This window comes from Aplysia californica, unplaced genomic scaffold, assembly GCF_000002075.1.
Source record: "Aplysia californica isolate F4 #8 unplaced genomic scaffold, AplCal3.0 scaffold00102, whole genome shotgun sequence".
Classification (NCBI taxonomy): domain Eukaryota; kingdom Metazoa; phylum Mollusca; class Gastropoda; order Aplysiida; family Aplysiidae; genus Aplysia; species Aplysia californica.
In genome coordinates, this window is record NW_004797372.1 from 218,886 (window position 1) to 235,675 (window position 16,790).

At 40.9% G+C, this 16,790-nt stretch overlaps 1 protein-coding gene across 1 annotated transcript in view; it reads right to left on the reverse strand.

Moving 5' to 3' along the window:
- LOC101860399 (transcription factor RelB homolog) overlaps positions 1-12,231 on the reverse strand; it is an 18,500-nt gene extending 6,269 nt beyond the window's left edge. The window contains exons 1-9 of the mRNA XM_035968980.1: positions 12,053-12,231; positions 9,177-9,317; positions 7,212-7,480; positions 6,271-6,425; positions 5,387-5,478; positions 4,695-4,829; positions 3,218-3,316; positions 2,395-2,509; positions 205-281 (exon numbers count right to left, since the gene is read on the reverse strand). Of these exons, the coding sequence (XP_035824873.1) occupies positions 205-281; positions 2,395-2,509; positions 3,218-3,316; positions 4,695-4,829; positions 5,387-5,478; positions 6,271-6,425; positions 7,212-7,480; positions 9,177-9,317; positions 12,053-12,083 (1,114 nt within the window). The 5' untranslated portion in view covers positions 12,084-12,231. The remainder of the gene's footprint in view (positions 1-204; positions 282-2,394; positions 2,510-3,217; positions 3,317-4,694; positions 4,830-5,386; positions 5,479-6,270; positions 6,426-7,211; positions 7,481-9,176; positions 9,318-12,052) is intronic.
- Between the last annotated feature and the right edge of the window lie 4,559 nt (positions 12,232-16,790).

Here is a 16,790-nt window from a genome sequence, read left to right on the forward strand (position 1 = left end):
AAAGAAAAAAAATGAATATTTACAATTAGTTTTTAGTTTTAGTAGGAGTTTTACAGCACTTGCAACACAATAAGGTTATATAAGTGCCGATTATTAGAGGTGTTACAAGAAAGAAATAAACACAAAAAAGAAGGAGGGGGGGGATAGAGACAATAGATTTTTCATAGGAAAGAAGGAGCAAACCACACCAGAGCACCCGCCAACCAGCAACAAATATGTACAATGAGTACATGATTGGGAGAAGGGCTGAAGAGAGCATGAAGAGGTTCAGAGAGTACATACTGAGGGACACAGAAAAAATGTGAACAAGTCCAACGAAAACATGTGGCAAAAGAGAAAGACCACAGTAAACAATAACATTCTCAATGACAACCTACTGTGACAGAGTGACAACCCAGAAGAAGAGAACATTTTCAGAAAGTTAACTTTTCTGGAAGCATCGTCATTTTGCCCTTTTTCCTGGCAGAGGGGCACCCACAGGCCAGACACTTTTTCAGAAAAAAAAAAAAAAACCAGGTGCTATTTCACATAAATATAATCATATCGAGAACACAGCAAACATTTATATTGAAAGGGTCTATTCATCAGAAATGGGTCAACTTTTGCCACAGACATGAAAAAAATAGTATCAAACGACAGAGCACAGGCAAGACACAAGATATCAATGATGCACTGAGGATTGGCACTGAACCAGTTGAGCCTCCGACATGTAATATACTAGCTGGGCCCCTTTTCCATGAAAGGAATGATCGGTGCATTGACATCAACTGAAAGTCATTGGCCTACTATATTTACACTCTACTGGAAAGGGGCAATAAATCTTGAGAGATGCAAAAAATGAGAAGGTCTAGATCTACACTCTCAAAACAAAATGCGCCTCGCGAAATATCACTTTCGGATTTTCTAAAATTACAGAGACAGAAGCGTCGGCCTACAAAAGCGATCGGCGAAATAAAGAAATTTAGCTTTTTGCAGCAAAACTGTCTCAAAACTGAAAAAATCAAGGGCGTCATGATCTGGAGAATGTTTTAAAGAATATTTTGGCGATAACCGCATGCCGATCGATGCAGCCATTAAAAAGCCTTTTGAATAGCAAAATTCGGCAACCACAAATAGATAATAGATACCCCAACTAATAAGGAAAAAAAATCCTGAACTGGTAAGACCCTGTGGAAACTCGCAAGTGAGGACTCAAAAGTTACAAATCATATCGTCTCATACATCTTGTATCAAGACTATTTTTACTTGAAATGCAAAATGCAGACAATGTTAGAAATCCGGATTCCGAATTTATCCCGAAAATGATCCCTTCTTGCTGAGACTTACAGCAGTGTATCTGTAGTGACATCAAGGACCAGCTTCCATACATAGCGTCTCCTCAATAAAACAACCCTTTTAGCTAAAAATCATATAAAATCCTCGTACTCTCACCAATAAAAAATATAATAGAAGCAAGAGAAAGATGGCTTCTTAACACTTTGCTGCCTCATCTCGCCGATTGGTGATGTTTACCACCCAGTTTCTTTGGCTTTTCCCCAAAGTATAATGGCAAAGTGTTAAGGGACGGTTACTATTTCAAGGAAGGAAAATAAATCAAATGAAGTAGTGCTGAAAGAAGCGTATATAGGCTGCTCACTGGTAAGACAAATTAAGAAGAGATTAATGCAGTTTTTTTTAGAGCATCTGAGCTAAAATATGAATGGTGAACCATGATTGCTGATGTCTTTTAGTTTTAGTAGGAGTTTTACGGCACTTGCAACACAATAAGATCATACAAGTGCCGAAGAATAGATTACGTGTTACAAGAGAGTAACATACACAAAAAAGAAGGAGGGGAGATGAGGACGACAGATGTTTGATAGGAAGGAAGGAGCACCCACCGCAAACCAAAGAGATTAATGCATTTAAAAAAAAATAATTTTTGAGCATTTCAGCTAAAATGTGAATAGTGAACCATGATTGCTGATGTCTGTTTGATTATTATTTTATTATCGTAGAGGGTTTTACTGCACTTGCAACTGCATAAGGTCATATGAGCGCCAAGGGGTGGGTGTCAACAGAGAAGTCTTTACAGGGAATCAGACTTACTCTGCTCACCTCTCTAGCTTCAACAGCACACGGTCTGCTTCGACTATCAAGGCACCCCGGAAATAGCAGGTCACAAAAGTGTGACAAACATACAAAAAAAGTAGAGGAAAATGACAATAGTAAGGATTGGGAAAGAAAAAGCAGCAGTTCCCTGTTGTAGATCAGGCACAGTTATGAGCGTGACATGAATCAGCCCATTTACAATTCTACTGTGCTTGAACGAGAAATGTCCCCCCTTTGGGAATGGCCTAAAGACACTACAGTCAGTGGCACTGCCCCGTGGGATGTCTGTTTGAGATGAAGCACTACATGACGATGACTCTCACCTGCTTGTGGACATCGCCCTGTCCAAAGTCTCCCCAGTCCTCCCATGAGACTATGCCCTGCTCGTTCTCCTCGTAGAACCGAACCTTGATGTCCTCTGGAACACACACAACGGGTCATAGGTCACGACATGCTGGGATGTCACACACACACACACCAACACGCAAACACACAAACATTGATTATGTCGCCCAGAGTAGCAACACACACACACAGACACCAACACACAAATATTGTATACCACCCAGAGTAGCAACACACACACACACACACACACACATTCACACACACGCACACACACATATTGTATCACCCATGCTATCATCGAACATTGTACATATGCCCATTACAACTCAAGACACACACACACACACATACACAGACACGAACACTGTACATCCTCTGCACAACTCAGGTCACACACACACTCACACACTAGGGCTGGGAAGGTATCGGTACCCAGAACCAGAACTTCCCATGCTACTGCACACAGTGTCAGTACCAACACCAGGCCTCCATACCCTAATTCAGTACTAAGACAGAGTAAGACAGACAGTTTTAGTTTTGGTAGAGGTTTTACGGCGCTCGCAACTGCATAAGGTCATATGAGTACCAGAAGATTAGAGGTGTTATTAGAAAGTAACAAACATAAAAAAGAAGAAGGGGGAGATAAGGACGATAGATGTTTGATAGGAAAGAAGAAGCAAACCACACCAGAGCACCCGCCAACCACCCATTAAGACAGACAGACACTACAAAAGGAAGTGAACAAGCAAGATCTACCAGAGATGCCCTCCACACTCACCTTTATTGACTTTGTCACAGAGGAGGAATACTTCATCCCCACCACGTGCTTTCCCCGAGGTTTTATCCACTCGGCAGATGACCAGATCTTTGGAGGACTCTGTGGGTCGGCAAAGAGCAGCCATGTGACAGTTTACTACGACAAACTCATCATCAACACAAAACACTTTTCTCAACCCTATCCGTACGCCCTGGGGTCATTTTGTACCCCCCCCGGGGTAGTTTTTTTCACATTTTGGAATACTTCCAGTACGAAGACCTCTTTGAAACTTTCTGTATTTCTCAAAAAAATCATTTTGATAGACTTCTATGCAAAACATATATGGATCGGATTAAAGAGTAAATTTCCTCTTTGAAAAGTGGTGCAACAGAGTTCCCTACGTCGTATGGATACGATAGTAAAACACGACGTACGGATAGGATTAAACAGCTCGTGTGAAACAACTCGCAGAAACCAAGCGACTTTTAACTAATCAAACAAATCTAAAAGTGTCCACAGACAAAACTTTCCACAGTTTACTTCTCCAAACTGATCATCTACACAAAACGTTTTCTACAACAGCTTATGTTAAACAGAGAAATCATTTTCAATAAGTATGGCATGTTACTTTTGTGAGTCACTTTTGTGGCATGTAACATAGCAAAGGAAAATTACTCACTGCTGTATGTAATGTGTGTTAACAAATAGAAACCTCTCACTTTTGCTGTGTGTAATAATAATAATAATAGATAGCATTTGTATAGCGCATATCCCCGCTCAACAGCAGGCTCTATGCGCTTTACACTATATTATTACCCCAGCAGACCATAGAACACTCCGAAACATTCTCAGCTTCCCGAGAAGCATACAGTGCAAGCAGCCGATTAAGCGCTCAAACACTAACAAACTGACAAGATCTTCCGCCGTCTATAGCCGGGTACCCATTCCCACCTGGGTGAAGTGAGGAAAATTCGTGTAAAGTGCCTTTCCCAAGGACACAACGTCGGGCCCCTGACGGGATTCGAACCCACGACCTTACGGTTGCGAGTCCGAGAGCCTCACTAGGCCACCAACGCCACGTGTAACGAAAGAAACCTCTCACTTTTGCTGTGTGTCATGTAAGTAACAAAAAGAAGCCAGTCACTCTTGCTGTGTGTCATGTGAGTAACAAAAAGAAGCCAGTCACTCTTGCTGTGTGTCATGTGAGTAACAAAAAGAAGCCACACACTTTTGCTGTGTGTAATGTGTGTATCAAAAAGAAGCCAGTCACTCTTGCTGTGTGTCATGTGTGTAACAAAAAGAAGCCACACACTTTTGCTGTGTGTAATGTGTGTAACAAAAAGAAGCCACTCACTTTTGCTGTGTGTAATGCGTGTAACAAAAAGAAACCTCAGTGAACAAAAAGAAACCTCTCACTTTTGCTGTGTGTAATGTGTGTAAGAAAAAGAAGCCAGTCACTCTTGCTGTGTCATGTGTGTAACAAAAAGAAGCCACTCACTTTTGTCGTGTATAGCATGGGAGCAGACAGGGGGCACCACTTTGCTCACTCTACCCTGCTCGTTGGACAGGAACACTTGGAAGCAGAGCCGGACCACGTTGAGATCTATGTTGGACTGTGAGTGGTCGAAGCCCGCTGAAACAAAAAAAACAAGATACTTATTTTCATAGGAGTACAACTGGCCATTTAAAAATAAAAGTTCAACACTGTAAGCTAATCTAAGACCTGGTATCCATGAATTTAAAAATGATAATTCTAACAGGACCGAGCTAAATAGACGGAGAGACTACAAAAGACGGCAAAACAACCTGATTTAAAAACATCTCATTTGGAAATTGAACCTGGGTCATCCGCACCACAACCCCGGCTCAATACCGAGTTGGCGTCCCGTTACGTCATCCACTATTGGCTATGACAAAAAATGGGTCACAAAGACTACCTTGTAAGAAACACGACAAAGCAATTCAGATTAAAAGAAAGAGCCTTGCTTCTCCTTTGGCTACAATTTCAGCTGACAGCGAAAACTCAGTAGGCCAATACCTTCATAAAATTTGACACCAAATCAAAAACGAGAACTTTCAATGGCTGCTACTTCTTTAACAAGGGTCCAACGACCATCCTACTACAAAAGCTCTCTTCAAGACTACTGCCACGATTACTACCAGTACGGTACTTTAAAAGCTTTCACTCACTCTGGAAAGGGTCGACATTAATGTCTTTCCGGAGGCGCAAGGCCCCCTCTACATCCTTTTTCTTGGCACACTGGATCCCAATGTTGGGGAATCTGAAAAGGGAAAAAAAAAAAATCACAAGATGAAAGTAACACAAATTCTATGGAGAATTATAGGTTGTTTGTTTTTTCTTAAAATAGCAAATATTTAAGAATTAGTTCATTAGCAAAGCCAGATGATTTTTTTCAAAATCATTTTTCTCCTGTGCTGATAGGTTAATGTGATAGACACTGGTGTGCAGATGACAACCCTTTTGGAATTTTGAAAATTGGTGAATAAATGACTTTTTAATGAATTTTTCTTCGTCTTTAAAAAAAAATTTTTGCACTTAAGTTTGACCTCTTCTCTGATCGTTTGCCAAGTTTGAAGACTATGACATCATCTTCATATCTTAATCATAGCTCAAAGAGGGTCCCATTCTCGACATGCGGCGATGGTCGGGATCAGCTTTGCCAAGTTCATACAAACTTAACTTATATTGTGCATTCCACAAACCACAACATAAAGTGCAGACAAGTTTTTATAAACCCCATCAAACAAAAAGCTCATATAATAAAAACTTTTAGCAATACTAATGGCTCAAAAAAAAAGAAAAGCTCTTCAATACTCTTAAAACGTTCCTTTAACTCTGTTCCCACTAGTAAAATTCTAACTGTTTTTGACAGATAAAAATGCACCCCTTTAAGTTAGAACTGATTTGTGGTAGAATGAGAAATAAAACACACAAAATTTTCTCAATACACCTCGACAACTGACATGCAAAAAACAACAACAAAAAAACAACCAATAAATCATACACAATTTTCTCTAAGCTGGCTTGAGAAAAGACGAACGATAAAACATACACAATTTTCTCGCTGGTATCCTTGACTCTGAGGGTGCAGACGCCTTTCTTACAGTCGCGTCCGACAATAGCGTGTGGGTGTGGCTTACAGTGAGGTGGGTTCTCTTTGGTCACACAAGACACCACGATGATGGCCGCTCCTGAGTAATTGTGAATCTGACACACGACACAGAAAGAAAAATTAATTTGTTTCGATAAGGTGAAGCACGCTGACACAATAACAGACATTTTGAGCAGGAAGAAGAAGTTCCATTTCGAGTTTAGTTTAGTTTCAGTAAAAAGCAGCACATCAACAATAACAGATGTGTAGATCATGACAGAAGAAAGACAGACAGACAGAATAAAAGGTAGGAAAGAAACCAAGCAGAACAAGTGGTGCCCTTCAACTATCCACAGCTAAATTAGTCTTCACACATACAAAAAAATGACATAGCATACAAAGAAAGAGAACTGATGACATAAAAACAAACACAACAAACGATAACGTTACTAGCCGAACAGAGTAAGAAGCACTTATCTCAACAAGGCAAATGCAATCAATGGCTACGAGAACCACCCACCTCGACATGATAAGGCAGTAAAATGTCATACCTATGACACAGGGCTTAGAATATGCCTGGCATTGTGAGTTTACACATTAACAAATGCAAGACATTCGGTTGGAAACATTTGAGATAAGGCATATATATATATGTGTCTGTATAAAACGAGTCCAAATTTACAAAGAGCAAATATGACAATGGTTATAACTTCTCAAGAAAAAGGATAGGAAAAAAAGTTACACTGAATGGGAGAAGAGCCCACAAAAGCATCCAGCCACCGTCCATATATTTGGACATTTATAAAAGAAGTCGTTTATGGTGGCATACAACGAAAAAAAATGACAATTTAAGACAAAATTAACTCGGTATGAGCTGGCGACGCCACAATCATGAGCCATACCTTGATGGTGGGATACGTTCTGTGGTCATTGGTGCTGTTCTCTCCCGGCACACTGCCCGCCGAGCGACCTTCACATTCATAGCGAAATCGAAGCCCTCTGGACTTGGGCTGCTCTAAGATCTCCACCCACGGCTCTTCACTGGCAGGCTGCTGTGGGGCCCGGGCCGACGGTTCTATAGGTGGGTGGGTGAAGCCTGCTGCCCCCACCCCGCGCGGATAAGACATCGAAAAGTCAGCCATTGGCTCTGTCTCTTGGACGGGATAATAGTCTGTCAAAAAGAAGGATGATGGGGGAGGGGAAAGGAAAGTTGCATTTTAATATCAAACACATACCCTGTTAATTCATGAAGACAGCACCAGGCAGACAGTGGTCACGTAAGATTTCATTATCATTGACTTTCTCATCATGCATCATGGTATAAGCCACCGTCTAAGATTTTCCATTTTTTCCTACCCTGGCTATCCTTTTGCAATTTCTTAAAAATCAACCATACTGGTCTATTTCAAACAGTCATTATTTGTGTATTGAAGAACCAATTTAGGCAAAAAATTATATTGCCAAATAAACTCAGGGAGGTGATGGCTATTTAAATCTCCATACAAGCTCCAATATGCCACTGGAATTTTAAATAACCTCGTGGCGTGTTTTTGAGTTGATTCTTTGGACGTCCAGTTCAACACTGAGTTTCAACTGTTCGATTGTTTGTGGTTAAAGGACAAAGTTTGGAAGAACGTGGTGACCATTCATTTGTAAACTTTTGACCTACAAGGCATTCCCTAAACCTTTCATATAACCACACAAGGGCCACAAGACATCTGGGGTGCTGCCCCATCCCACTAGAACCAGGCCTCTACAGGATAACACCTCTTCTCCTGCCCAAACTTCTCCAACACTTTCTCAGCACAGTCAGACATCCAACTGATGTGACTCTCGTAGTTTTACTGTCCTTGTCCTGAAACCAGAACGGGCTCATCACAACCCTGTAGCTGAACATTTTTAAGAAGGGAAATTTTGCGCTTTACCCAATTTTGGCAGAAATTTTCAAAACTTGATATTTCATAGAGGCGCATGGATTATCTTCATATTTGCAAATATTATGTCCCCTATTTGAATTTCATTTGTGCGAAGTTTTGCTTACATTAGTGCACTAATGACCGATTTATTGCCCTTTCAGCGGTTCCTCTTTCTTTGTAGGCACCCTGTACAAGAAAAATCTCAGTACAGCATCTTTGAGCGACCACAAGGTGTTATATTTTACAAATCAACTGCCAGCTTACTCAGGACTTCAAGGGTTTGAAACTAGGTACAATCCTAAAAACAGATGACTATTACTGGTGGCAAAAAGAATTTGACTTACAGAATTAGGACAAAAAGCTACATTCAGGGTAAGAAATGAATTAAACAATGCAAGGGTACTTTATAAAGCTTCCTTTGATCTAATCTAAATTCAGTCCTGGGTGTAAGTCAACAGTGTGTCCTTCAACTACAATTTGGAATCATGTGCCCAGTTTGGGAGGGTATGACCGTTTCTGATTTCAATCATTTACTCTCCATGTATACTTTTAAAAAAAAGCAGGATGACAAAATAGCTTGATTCAGCAACAGATCCTAAAACAAAAGAAATCTCTGTACATCGTGGTCCATCTCAGTCATAAAAGAATTACAGACGACAAAATGGGTGGTTGGTGGGTGTTCAGGCGAGGTTTGCTTCTTCTTTCCTATCAAACATCCATCATCTTTATCTCGCCTCCTTCTTTTTTATGTTCGTTACTCTCTTGTAACACCTCTAATCTTCTGGCGCTCATACGACCTCATGCAGTTGCGAGCACCGTAAAACCTCTACTAAAACAAACAAACAGATGACAAATGAACCAGTGCAACCGCCCACCCCTCTCCACACCACCAGCAGCAGGGTTCCCCGAGCCAGCTCATCATGGCTCCTCCCACCAGCAGGTCTCACTTACTTTGCCCATGGTTCTCGTGGCCCTGCTGGGCCTGCGGCTGCATCTGCATGAAGATCTGACCAGCCGTTACATCATCCAAACCCTGTACAATACGAGCGATCTCAGTGCTGCTCATGTTCTGGATGTCATCAAGGTCAACACCTGAGGGACATAAAATAGTACACATTACACATTACAAAATATAACTCAATATTTTCATAAATTTATTCATGTGCCATGCCATCTGAAGTTCAATCTAAAGTAAGAGGTCAAATCCTACTGAACATATAAATATATATTATTATATTGTACTATCTATAACAACATATATATAACACACACAAACTTCTCACCGAGAACTCGTCTTAGCATGTTGAAGACCCACTACTGTAGACATTATTTACAAGAAATCTCAAGTCTCATTTAAGCAACCTTAATTTACTTTGCATGATTAAAAAATCTCATGGGCAGAGAAGTTATTATAAGATCTGTGCAAAAACAAAAAAGCCTAAAAGAATACAGAAAGTCTGAGGATGCAAAGTTAATGAAAAACAATTATAAGGCCTAAATGTTTCTCAAAATTTACACCCCCCCCCCCCAAAAAAAAACCCCCCAAAAAAAAAAACCCAACAAAAAACAATTTAGTCCTATACTGTATTTTAAAAATTAAGTTCTCGCAAGATCTCCTCCTCCTCTCTCTCCCTGTCTCTTTCTGAATGCTGCCTATCGGTGTGGACGATCAAATTGACAAAAACAAAGATAAAATATACAAAAGTAAATTAATTTGGTCGTCTACAAAGATGCTACGGCTACGGCTATTTAACTTTTCAAATCGAGCCGAACTATGCGGGTCGCCATTTTGTTTTGCCCGGAAGTTCTCGAGCTACTCCTTTCCCCACCCCCGCCTCTCTCTTTCTCTCTCACTGCCCACAAACAAAATTGCACGCTTCCAACACAAGAGCGCTGGAACGTTTATTCACAGTGAACGCTACACTGGTTGGCCTAGGCTATCACGGTGAACGCACACCGGGTGAAAATAGCCAAACGGCTCGCCTGCGCTATTCTCACACAGGGTGAGAATAGAGGTGGCCTATTCTCACCCCGGGTGAGAATAATGTTATATTTTTATGGAGTGTCTACATACACGGTAACCGGGCACCTAATCTCAGTATCTACGTACACGGTAACCGGGCACCTAGTCTCAGTATCTACGTACACAGTAACCGCAATGAAAATACAGGTAAATCAATTGCCCTGTGCTGTCACTTGCTGGAAAAAAAAAAGAAAGTCATACAAGCGTCTTGTTGGGCTCGCCATCGTGACCAGTCAGTGAACCTGCGGGTAAGAATGAAGAATACCGGACCAGCGGACTGACTTTGCCTATGTCTCAACCTTAGGAATTCATAATTTTCCCGTTTTTAACATCTCTCAATGGAGAATCTCGGACCAGTAGATCTATTCATTAAAGTTTTGTCTGGGGGGAGACCCCCCTGAACCCCCCTCCTCCACCCCAACCACCCGCCCCACATTCTCGAGCAATAATGTACGAGTGGTCCGGTATTCTTCAATCTTCCCAACCTGCGCATGTGCATCACATTGTGAGTACCGGTTGGGGTCATCAAAGTTCATTCAAAGCCTGTGCGCTACGAAGTATAGGGCTCCGGAACGGGGGGATTGTTTTTTTAAAGGTACAGCCGGGGGAGGAGTGGGGATGAAGGCAACACTGGATGACAAAAACTGAACTTGGAGTTCTGAACTGCCCGGTTACCCTGTACGTGACACTGAGACTACATGCCCGGTTGCCGGTTACCGTGTACGTAGACACTGAGGCTAGGTGCCCGGTTACCGTGTACGTAGACACTCCGATATTTTTATTTTCACCCCGGGTGAAAATAAAGACAGCCATTATTACTATGCCATGCTATGTATGTTATTTAGTGCTAGATCTAGTCTAGTGTCAGGCCTAGGCTAGGTCTACCTGTTCTCAACACCCAGGAGATGAGAATAAAATCTACGAGCCTAGAATCTGTAATTCTATTGTATTCTCAGACCAGGTGAGGAGTAACAATAATAATAATAGCCTAGAATCCTAGATCTAAATCTAGATCTAGAATCTAGTAGATCTAATTATTATTCTGCGGGTGAGAATAGCCACTTCCAAAATGGATAGCCTACTATTCTCACCCGGTTGAGAATAATGACAGCCCTAGCTTCTGCACAGAGCCCTTCTCAGCCTTCTGCACCGCAGTTTGAATCGTTTCACTTTGATCTGACATGATATTCTGTCTTGCTATTATGGATCTAGAATCTAGTATATATATAGATCTAGATTAGATCTAGATCTAGATCTAGTAGATATCTAGATCTAGACTAAACACTTGAAGAAAAAAAAAAACACCACCAGTGGATTATCTGGTGGGAAATGCCATTATAACCAAATAATAATAGATCTCTACAACTACAACTACAATGCAATCTAACTAGCCTAAGATCTGTGTCACAGGAAGATTATCAAGTGACATGACGCCAGAACTAAACTTATGAGATGAAGAGCAAGATTGGTGGTGAGAAAATTGGAGAGGGAAGTGCCACAAATAACTGACTTTAGCCAGAAGGAATTAATTATCAAAAGTAGCAGTAACAGTATGTTTTAACATGGCGTGAAACATGAAAAAAAATGCAGCAGTCAACCTGATTCGTGGTTGTTGTAATGATCACCTCTAGTTAATGACAGCAACTGCTTGCCTGCTGAATAACAGGACAACATGGCGGTTTGTCAACAAGTGTGTTATGTGGAGGACAGCAAGAATCTTGTCATCCTTTGCCAGGAATTTTGGACTTAAATCTAGATCTACCTGTCAGGCGATGACTACAGTACGACCAGAATTCAAACTTACCGTTATCCAAACCACCATGTGACATAGCCATTTTCAGAATACACCCAAATAGAAACGCTTCAAATCGCCGTGTGATAAAACTAGGCAATGTACGCCATTTTCGTGTGTACTTTGTGAAATCCCAAGTTGTTCTGATTCCAAAAATAATCTTGGGGGAATTGCCTGGGCAATGACATTCTCTGATTGGACCACAAAATTCCACTAGATGTCTCTCGCGTTCGGCACTACTTTTGTTAGGATTTTATTGGCGATCAAAATGAGGACGCCGCTTGGGGGCGCAATTACACACTTACATCATAGTCTATATTTAGAAGAAGGAATTTCCAGGTCCCAGTCTCAGTCTTCAACCGAACACTTCCTAGTTTTTGCTTCAACTATTCGACTGGCTAGACCAGTGCTAGACTATCACATCTGAATTTAAAAATAGTCGAGTACAATAACTTGGAAAAACCTTTTTAAAATCTATAAACTCAACTAGCAAGACCAGTCAAGTCTATTTGATTATGCGCAGGGTAAACGCAGTCTATCGTCGCTTTTCTTGGTGATTTGGGTTCCGTTTCAGGTGAATTTTCATTGGCCTTCACTTGGGCTATTCAAAATAAGTACATAATGTATAATATTATAGAGCGAAATACGGAGCTAATTCGGGATTGGTTTCCTTATACCTATAACGTCTTAATAAGTAGTTATTACGAGCTTCTAAATAAATTAAAATGAAAAGGCTAAGCATGTTAATTGTTCCCTTTGTCCTTTCTCCTCATATCGCCCCCACAATTAATGTTTATCGACACACCAAAGATCAGGTTGCGGCGCAGCGCTTTTCCCTTTCGTCAACCCGCAGCCACCTCCCAATCGTCAGCCACCCCCAAACTTTGACACGGGTCAAACTTCCATCTATTTATAGGTAGTTACCGGAACATGTATAGGTGAAGTGTTGTGCCGTGATAGTCGCGATATATTATTTATTGAGATTGTTTTGGTCTCTCTTTACTCATCACCACGAGAATTTCTTGAAGTTTTTCCCTGGACTCTGCCTTTGCTAAAATCTCGAATCTAGATCTAGATCTAGATCTAAAGTTGTAATCTAGTGGCAGGTTGCAGATTTCTGTTGTTATCCAGTACATTCCAGAGATTAAATAAATTGGACTAGACTCTAGTAGTAGACTCTTCTTCTTCTACTTCTAAACCTTCGAGATTACAAAGGCCAAGCCTAGGCTTGTAAGGATTCGTTTTGTTAAGAGTGTTGTTTAACACAAAGTCTAAGAAGTTAGCAAACCTAACACATTGTTTTCTAACGAAATGATGCTTAAATTGACTTTTATATTGTCAATAAGAGATCAAGTTTAATCACCTAATCATTTAAGTAAGGAAGTGGCTATTGCTATCCTCGCCCGGGGTGAGAATAAAACCCCTACGATTGACCTCTCACCCCGGGTGAGACTTGCCAGCGTTGGCTATTCTCACCCAGTGTGAAACAAGACCTGTTTTTCCTAATTTCGAAATACTTTCTATCTGTGTGGATGATCAAACTGACAAAGGCAAAGAAAAAAATGACGTTATAGCACAAAAGTAAGCTAATTTGATCGTCTACAAAGATGCTATGGCTTTCACTTTTCGAATCGACCGAACTACGCGGGTCACCATTTTGTTTTGCCCGAAAGTTCTCGCAAGATCTACTCCTCCCCCTTCTCTCTCTCTCTCTCTCTCTCTCTCTCTCTCTCTCTCTCTCTCTCTCTCTGTCGGCAATTTATTAAATCTGCAACCTGCAATTAGATTACAACTAGATCTAGATTCGAGACTTTAGTAAAGGCAGAGTCCAGGGGAAAACATCAATTAAATTCGTGTGGTGCAGATGAGTAAAGAGAGACCAAAACAATCTCTCTATTGCGACTATCATTGCACATCACTTCGCCTAATACATGTTCCGGTAGATTTAACTACCTATAAATAGATGGAAGTTTGACCCGTGTCAAAGGTTGGGGGTGGCTGACGATTCGGAGGTGGCTGCGGGTTGACGAAAGGGAAAAGCGCTGCGGCGCACTCAATTACTTAGGCCTAGTTCACAATTCGAGGGCGATTAGGCTAATTTATGAATAGTCCTGTAGGCATTTCTGTCACTCTCGTATGCCACTACAGATTTATTGACCAGTCGGCTTTAAACAACACCATTAAGATAACGCAGTTTTTGTTTTATTTTGTTCTGTTCTCTTTTCTGTATGTCTTTCTTCTTTTTTTTTTCACATTGTTCATTCCTGAGCCTGGCCACAGACCTGGTCAGGGGCTCGACGTGGTCGAGAGGTTACGGTGTTCGCCTCTCATCTAATAAGTTTCGGGGTCGAATCCGGATAGCGAGGTAATTTTTCTTCTCTAAAACGGTCTCCTTTCACTCGGCCACTGCTCTCTAACAATGTTCTGTCGTCTGCTTTTGTCTCCACTAATTTCTGGCCCCACCCCCTCTCACCTCTGCTCTTCGATGAGCTCCTGGCTCTTTGTGCAGCCTTATCAGCTATAGCTCCTTGGTTCCTTCTTACTGCTGACTTTCAGCCACACCCCTGATCTTATGGTAAGATGTATTTATAACACCTAGCCTTCTCGGATAAGGGCAAAAAATCTTGGAGGCCCCGTGTGCAAGTTGCGAACGTTAAAGATCCTTTGGCAACTCAAAATAAATAAGATAGGCTTCGGCCGCCACCCGGGCAAAATTCAAAAATTAATTGTATATCAACTGAAGCTCTAGACTTTTAGTGTGTCTCTCGCGCTCATATGACCGTATGATGGCGAGCGACCCCCCCCCCCCCAAAAAAAAAAACAACAAACAACAACAACAAAAAAAACAAAAACAACAACAACAAACAAACAAAACCCCCCCCCCAAAAAAAAACACAGCAAAAACAAAAAAACCAACAACAAACAAACAAACAAACAAAAAAACAAATTAAAAAGAATAAATAAATAAATAGATAAATAATAAATAGATACAAATTTTAAAAATAAAACAAAACAAAGCAAAAACCAAACAAACAAACAAAACAAAAGACTTCTGATCTAAGCTTAAATAATAGCTAAATGTCTTCAGCCTTTACACCAGAACGTGGAACAAGTTATATTTTAACCTACTAATTGTATCGGTAGGCCTGTCGTAGAGTGAGGAATGGAAAAGGGGGTGGGCGGGGACGAAATTATTGGATTCATACTATTCATTCATACCTGCTTAGCTTTCTGTTTCTTAACAGAGAAGTCAGAGGACATAAATCCCTGTGAAATGTAGGCCTGTACTTTTCTCGGGTGTTTTGAGTTTTCTGCCAAGCTAAGGTGTAGTGATATTAAAGTTATGATTAATGGAATTGTTTTGTTTTAGTAAGTGTTATACGGCACTTGCAACACAATAAGGTCATATATAAGTGCCTAAGATTAGAGGTGTTACAAGAGAGTAGCAAACAAAAAAATAGAAGGAGGAGAGATAAGGACGATAGATGTTTGATAGGAAAGAAGGAGCAAACCACACCAGAGCACCCACCAACCACCCAGCTTGATTGAATTAATATTTCAGTAGAACAGACTACTAAATACTATATACACACTTTGTTTGTTGATGTTATTGTTGTTGTTGTTGTTGTTGTTTTGGTTGTTGTTGTTTTTTCAATTCCATGTATTCTTAGATTCACCCCCCCCCCTGTTTTGTCTTCGTTTTGCATGTCCGTTGGTTTGTTATTATTGTTATTGATAGTTAGGCTACTTATAAAAGGGGGGTGGGGGTAGACAGGTATACTCAGTGTACTGATGGAAATAACAAAACCAAAGATTAGTCTTTTTAATTAATTTATTTTTAATGTGGCCAATGCATGCAGCAGATAAGTGCTAATAAAATTGGACCTATACATGTCAGGATTTCTCTTTTAAAAATCCCACAGCAGGCCTAATCACGTAACCTGACCTTCTTTTCTTTAGCCTGCGAAGTTAGTCCCGGGGGGGGGGGGTGCGACAGGGTCTATCATTCGATCACGATAGTAATATTTGTGCGTGTGACTACATAAAGAAATAAGGGCCTTATATAAATTATGTCTGTCTATATATACGGTATGATATATTAATAGCCTATCTATCTATCTATTTATTTATCTATCAATCTATCTATCTATCTATCTATCCATCCATCCGTCCATCCATCCATCCATCCATCCATCCATCCATCCATCCATCCATCCATCCATCCATCCATCCATCCATCCATCCATCCTTTCCAGAGAGCAGTAAACCACAGCTGTAACTATACGACTCAAGAAGAGGCGCATCCATCTGTCCGTCCGTCCATCCATCCGTCCATCCATGTATCCATCCATCCATCCATCCATCCATCCATCCAGAGAACAGTAGATGACAGCTGTAACTATACGACACAAGAGGAGACGTCACCACCAGGCATTACGCGTGTAGACCCCGGGCAAATATTTGACGTGGGTGTTTGGCGGGTGCTCTGGTCGTGTGGTTTGCTCCTTCTGTCCTATCAAACAACTACTGTCGTCCTTATAAAGCCCTCTTCGTCTAATCTCTTCTTTTGTAAGATACTCTGAAGTAACAACCTCTTACTTAGGGCACTTATAATATGACTTACTTATGTTGCATTTGCCGTAAGACTCTTACTTTGTATTAACTAAAGTGGATGGTTGGCGGGTGCTCTGGTGTGGTTTGCTTCTTCTTTCCTATCAAACATCTATCGTCCTTATCTCCCCTTCTTCTT